This window comes from Lygodium microphyllum, chromosome 16 (assembly GCF_053477565.2).
Source record: "Lygodium microphyllum isolate KBCC chromosome 16, Lygodium_microphyllum_v1.1.10, whole genome shotgun sequence".
Classification (NCBI taxonomy): Eukaryota; Viridiplantae; Streptophyta; class Polypodiopsida; order Schizaeales; family Lygodiaceae; genus Lygodium; species Lygodium microphyllum.
The window spans coordinates 119428473-119435454 of record NC_141150.1 but is presented as its reverse complement, the minus strand read 5'-3'; the positions used below and the strand labels follow the sequence as shown (position 1 = coordinate 119435454).

At 42.1% G+C, this 6982-nt stretch overlaps 1 protein-coding gene across 1 annotated transcript; it reads left to right on the top strand.

Moving 5' to 3' along the window:
• Positions 1-1327: 1327 nt before the first annotated feature.
• On the top strand, positions 1328-6358 carry LOC148023303 (uncharacterized). The gene is made up of 3 exons (XM_087696340.1): positions 1328-1740; positions 4394-4665; positions 4951-6358. Exons 1-3 carry the CDS (start codon positions 1381-1383, stop codon positions 6026-6028), a joined length of 1710 nt encoding a protein of 569 aa, XP_087552466.1. The 5' UTR covers positions 1328-1380; the 3' UTR covers positions 6029-6358.
• Positions 6359-6982: the final 624 nt, after the last annotated feature.

Sequence of the window (6982 nt, the reverse complement as noted above, 5' to 3'; positions counted from 1 at the left end):
CTAGATAGGAGTAGAAGGATTACAGAATGGAGAGGGGGGAAAAAATATTGTGATTTCATGGAGAAAAGAGAAGCGAGGCATGTCACTATCTTTGTTGGAGGTTAATTGTGAGAGGAGGTGGCAAGCTACAAGAGCTTTGATTTTAAAGCCATGTAGGAAAAATCTTGGAAATTGACAAATGTTAGTTATATGTGGCATCCCTTCTCAACCTCCTTTTGCTTTTAAGAGTAATGGTGATTGCCAAAGACGTCTGAACATAGTAACAATGTTATAAATAGGCAAGCAAAGCCACGCGCGAAAGCCCTCTTATATACAACACACATGGTGTTCAACTCGAACTCATAAGATATTTAATTATCACTAGAAGGCAATGAATGACAATTGAGTCTCACACATATGTAGAAGGGGAGAAATGCTACATTTTGCAAGTGATAGGGAAAATTTAAGTAATATTTCTTTCTAAGAAAAGTCTAATCTACTAATAGTTCAACTTCTAATAATGAGAGTTTTTGCAATGACAACATCATAGTCCATCCTCATATCTGCCTAGGATATTGGGCACCACAGATATACGAGGCCGAGTTTGTTGCTAATTGTTGTAGTTTGGATGTTCACACACAACTTTGTGATAAGGTTTCAAGTGTTTTAGGAATTGAGCTCACAATTTTTAACTATGTCAAATTTGGCAAAGTTTAGAGAACTTTGTCACTTTCAACTTGCTTAAGTGGTATCCTCAATCTACAAGTGTTTTTTCTTTAAAGTTTTTTTTGAATAATGCACGATTGTGTTAATAAATATCAGTATTTACACGACGTACCAACTTGTAAGAGTGGGATTAAAGAGACTTGGGCAGCTTGAGTGCAACTATCTACCTTGCCTTATATTTGCTCTTTTTAAATACTGTAATAATTTCTTTTTACTCTGAAGCGACGACCTAGCTAGTTGGGTTAAATGTGTAATGTGTGCGATCCCACGTTCAATGCCCAACTATCAGCTTGGGGGATTTAATCGCTCAAGTGTAAAGTTCTACCTAGAGGGGGGCTCCAACCCATCAATTTTCCAACAAACTTATGGCATTAGGAGGATTTCTTTATGCGTGCCAAATAGATCATCGGATAAAGCTACTTTCATTCCGTTATAGACTTGCAGAAGAGAAAAAATCGTCATTCGAATTTCGAACCAAAAGGAAAACTTTATTAGATAAAAGTGACTTGTCACGACTCGCAAGTTACAAGTGTGTGCTGCGTGCAAAAGGCATTCAGTGAAGTGAGACTGCGAGTACTGCCAACGGCCTAATACTATTTCGCCTACATCCATTGGCATCTAATAAAAACCAATTGCCACACATTTACGTAAAAGGTTTTATGCAGGGCCAGTTGAATGGCAGCGCGTGGCGTGTCGGTCGGCACAAGCCCTATGGTGCAGCAGCAATCCCCATTGTCGTCGTCGTCGTTATCATCATCATCATCACGAGTGGTCATCAGGAATACTTCTTCCCTTGCCAATCCACTTCTTTGTCCTTTCGCTCTCCTGTGCTACAGCAGCATTAGCAGCAGCAGCAGCAGAAGACGCCTTATCAGGAGCCTTGGATCTCGCCTTCTCCATCGCCACTCGAGCTTCTCTCCTTCATATCAGCGCAACAGAGAAAGGCCCATGGCTTCCTCGTCTACAGCTTCCATCCCTTCGACGACCGACGGAAATGCTGCTCCCTTCAGTGACGATGTCTCTTCTCTGGCCATTGTAAGTGCTCTGTCTCATCTCAGAAATCGTACATTTCATTGTTTGGGATTTCATTAAAATTATTAACAGAGCCCTAACATACTTCCATTGCTTCGATTGAGTCAAATTTTTGACTAAATAAGGGCATTTTGTATTATTTTATTCTTGAATGATCAATAAACTCCCGTCGATAGGCAATTTCCCAACTACAGAGAGAGAGAGAGAGAGAGAGAGAGAGAGAGAGAGAGAGAGAGAGAGAGAGAGAGAGAGAGAGGTGTTTTCTGAAACCGAATGATTTTTTGAAATGATCAGCCAATCAGGTTTATTATAAAATGGTTGAGGATAAGAGATGGGTGACTGAGATAGCAAATAGATTTTGGTCTGCTCAGAATAATAAAGCAAGTGGCACGATTAGTTGCTCCAATTGTAGAGAGAGAGCGAGAGGAGGAGGAGAAGGAGGAGATTGTGAGGTGCCCCTACAGTATATCACACATTCCAGAGGGAGGGAGATATAATCGACCGAGGATTGAAGGGAATCTTTCAAGATAAGGCAATGTTTCCGAGGTTACTAAATCAGTTTATCACTTCTCATCCAACGTTTTCTTTTAATTGTCAGTTAAAACAATTTACTCATTATAATCCAGCCTAACTGGCATATCAATTTATTGATTTTCATCCTGCCTAAGAAATTGGGGCAAATGAATGAGGAGGCAGCCAGAGCTCAAAACCGTATTAGGCTTGTCATCTTCAAGCATATATTTGGAGAGAGAGAGAGAGAGAGAGAGAGAGAGAATGGGGGTAGCTCAGTTGGTTAAGTTGAACATGTGGTGACCAAAAGGTCTTAGGCCGGTTACACACAGGCGTCCACGCCCAGTTTCCAAAAAAGTTGAAGTGTCCATTGGCTGATGTGGAGCGATTTGATTTGCTCTGCTTTTTCCGGTTGGCAGACACTTTTGGGCGGGGGATCTCCCCGCCCATCTCCCCCGACCAGAGTTTCTTCCGCGCCCACTAGCTAGACGACAAGGCCTTTATTTAAAAAAGGTTTGTGTGCACCTGACAGGATTTGAGCCCTGGCCAATGAGGATGAGGTGGGCCTTCACTAACCACTAGGACATGGCACTTTTGGTGTTACCAAGGCATCATTTTAGTGTCTAAACCACTCCACGGACTGTCTTATGGGCGGGCACTGGATTTAGCCCTATGTGTAACTGGCCTTAGGTTCAACTCTTACATTCCACATGGTCATTTAGTATAGGTGTTAAAAGGGGAGATTTGAACCTGGGTCAGTAGGTCAATAAAATAAGTGGCTTACCACTAGGGTAGCCACTTGATTAAAAAAAGAGAGAGAGAGAGTAGCTCAGTTGGTTGAATTGAATGCACGTTGACCATATGGTCTTGAGTTCAATTTCTACATCTGTGCAGTCATTTAGCATAGGAATATAAAAGAGGAGATTTGAAGCTGGGTCAGTGGGTTATTAAAACTAGTTGCTTACCACTAGGGTAGCTACTAGATTGTGAAAAAGAGAGGGAGAGACGGGGGCACAGGGAGGGGGGGGCGGGGGGGGGGGGGGGTTTATAATCTCTATAGTGCTGCACCTTGGGAAATAGGGGATCCAACCAAGTATTTTGAGTATGCATCTATAGTAGATGGCCATGCAATCATGGAAATGCACGTTGATGCCCGAGATTGCAATCAGGGCAGTTTTATTGTGTGAAATTCTGCTGGGCGCCAAGGTTCAGGGCCAATAGGTGTTCTCTTTAATGTAGGAGCATTCTAGCTCAACAGTTGCGAGTTTATTGCTTGTTGAATTTTAAGTTGGGTTAATGTTCCTGTTTTATTTTTTACTGTTCTAAGGTCTGGTTCATTGGGGATCTAACACAACTGCAAGTTCAAGGAGGATGTATGTGCACCCAAAGCTACACACTCCACTGAAAGGTGCTTCTAGTCCCTACACCAATCCTTGCACATCTGCTGTTGCACCTCCTTCCTTGTACAAGAGGTCAGGAATCTAATATGAGTGGTCCAAAGCTATACAGAACACTTCATCTGTAAATGGTAGACCCTGAAACCTTTTCCAATTCCCTTCCTCTCTCTTGGACACAATAGAATTGAATGAGAAAACACGAACAAGATGAACCTGACTACCCATACTTGTATTGAGTGACAAGTTGAAGATACAGGACAGCTACATTTAAGAGGATGAAAAATGATGTACAATGCTTCAAAGGGCTGCCTTACATAGGCTGACAGTGTGAAAGAAAATGTCAATAGGTCAAATTACTGGTCTGTGACTGGGAATCTGCAGGGTCCAGGTTGTGCCAGATGCAGTCTGTTGCTATCACTGCCATCTATGGGACTTCTGACAGGATTTTCAGACCTTGGCTTCTGTACCTGCATCATGGATACCTTTATGTCCATGAGAATCCTAGGTGAGGCTGGAGGAAGTACAGGATTGAGCATGACCCAGAAATAGGCAGCTTTCTCTCTGTTTTTGTTTCCAATACACTTGGCTGCAGGCATGAATTGCTACAGGTAAGTGGGTTTATTTCTGACCACAGAGAGGGATGTGGGGATGGGGAGGGAGGGACAATAGGTTGGTGGCATCTTTAAAATGAACACAGGAGATATATTACAATTGTTTTGATGGGTCTGGGTTTTGATTTGAACTGGCAGATATTTGAACCCATAAAGCAAGAAGGGACTGATGTTCTCCTATATTTTCTACCGGGTGCTTTCACAGCACCTGCGCATTACTTCAGTATTCTTAAAGATGTGCAGTCAAGATGCGACTTCAGGCTTTGGGTGGCCATTTTGGATCCTGGAAATGCTTTGATCAGGACAGGAATGGTTGATGGCAGCTTTGATGGTGTGCTTCAAAGAGTGAAGCAGATGGGTTTTCAAGCCGGATCGTATCCTTCTCAAAACATAATATTTGTTGGGCACAGGTAAGCACTAGTCTAGTGCCTTTATAAAAGAGTAGAGGAAAACTAGTACGTCCATTGCTTGGGTTTGTTGTCTTTTGTGGAATTTTGTGCTTAGTAAGTTTAAGCAAGAATGTTGTGTATAATCTCCTTTGTGGCATCGTTTGCTCTTCTTCGTTTGAGTCCAACTTCTTGAATGTACAAGTTCCAAATATCTGCAGAGCTCCCATTTCTTGTCAATTAGGTGATTGGAATGAGAAATCTCACTTGAAAGTACATTTTCTTTGTTGTCTGTCGATGCCATAATAGCTGGGGTGCTTGGGAATCACGTGTTGTTGCACTGAAACGAGCTGAAGCTTTCATCCAGGTGGGTAGCTGCTTCCATACCTGTCCTGATAATCTGGTGCAATATCCAAAGCCAGTTCTTACGTTGACTGGAGAGCTCGATGGCCAAATTACTCTTGCAACCGTAGCTAAACATGCTGGAGAGGTATATGCTGTCAAGGATGAGCTGGGGGATTTTTATGTGCACGCTATTAAGCCTGTGATAGTAGTTCCTGGCATGAATCATGCACAATTCAGCCATTGCATTCCCAACAAAGAAAGAGGAGATCTAGATGCTGAAATTTCAGTGGAGCAGGCTAAGGGCACCGCTGCAGCTCTCATATCTTCGTTTATTACTGTACAAGTGAGTAGCCGTGGTGAGGAAGTGTTGGCTCGTGCAGTCACAGTTCTGAGAGATGCAGTCAGGCAAACACACGAGCTATATAAGTCTTACTGGGAAGCTATAGAGGACCCTGGAAGAAATGTCAAGAAGTTCCAGCTGGAACTAGCTGGATTGTCAGGCCTTACAGAGAGCAACATTGCAGTAGTGCGGCATGACTACAAGGATAATTTCATTTTTTCAAAGCCATGGATAGATGTAGAATCGAAACGAATAATTGTCAACACGTACCTTTCACCTGTGGGGAATCTTAAAGTTCTGAACAACATATGGGTCAAATTGAAAAGTCGTGAAGCAGTTGCTATGGCATTGAAAACTGGTGAGAAGGTGACAGAAATTCATTCAATTGGAGCACACTTTAATCAGAAAACTTTTGCAGAAGCCCTAACACTTGTCCCTGAAGTATCGAGGAAAAAATTCGAGGAGCGTGGCAAGAAATTGCGCTTCTTGGAGGATTTGGTGATAACATCTGCTCAAGAATGGATAGATAGTGATCTAATCATGAAACCAGCAGAAGATGGTTCAAATTTTGTTGAGGTTCAATCTACTGCCCTGATGAGTCCTGCTCAAGGGATTGCAGATAGATTTGCAGGCATGCATTATGTGAAGCTGCTTACGGTAGCAAGGGCAATGAGTTGGATTTTTTTGGACAGTTATAGGTGAATCTGCACAGTTTTTGGTACTACGGTGTGATATCGCAACCTGTAATCTGTAAGAAAACAAATAAAGTTTCTGTGCTACTGAAGTGACGTTACAAAGTTATGGCTGCATTTGTTTCCTTTAGTCATGCGCTGTGTAGGTCAGAGGTTTTAGACTAGCTGGTGATTTCTTGATGATATTTCCTGCCAGAGCTAATGGTAATGCCCTTTAAAATAGCAATGGCTCTGTAAGATTGAGACAGCATTACACTGACTTTTTGTAGTTCTCGAACAGGGAAAGAAGTTTTATAATTAAACTTCAATGTAAGATCTATATAATAGACATTTATGAGCATATCATTGGGTGCCAAGATTAATGAATGTAAGTCCAAATTTAACAAGATTGGATTCAGTAGGATGAGGAGATACAACACCTCTGTGATGAGCTGATTGGCTGCTGATGAGTGGAATATATGTGTCATGGAACTGCTGAAAGCCTGCCTATCTGCCAAAGAAGGTAGAAAGCCATCTTATCCAATCATACCGTAGCTCATCATTAGGGCTACAGACTTACTGACCCAGCAATGGATGCGTTGTGGCCTTGTCTAAATTTGGTAATATATTTCGGGCTCTGCAAATGTAGATGCTAAACCTAACAGTAGCAGGTTAGGGTGTGGATGGGAGCAGTGAGCATTTGGCAGGTGGATGGTGTGTGAGATGGGTGGAAAATTAACATCTCATGAACAAATTTAAATCTGCAGGCATATGGGATATTAAAATGCATGGGAAATGGTGCTAGCTTAGTTCATGGCTGGCATGTGTTACTACCTAGTATTGTGCAATCATTGACTTTGGATACGGAAATTAGGTTTTCAGTTTCTTGTAACTAAAAAATAACCAGCACTAATACTAGAAATGTTGTTGGATGATCTTGTCTCACTCTCCCATTCACTCATGGCAGTTGCAAGGATCTGATAGT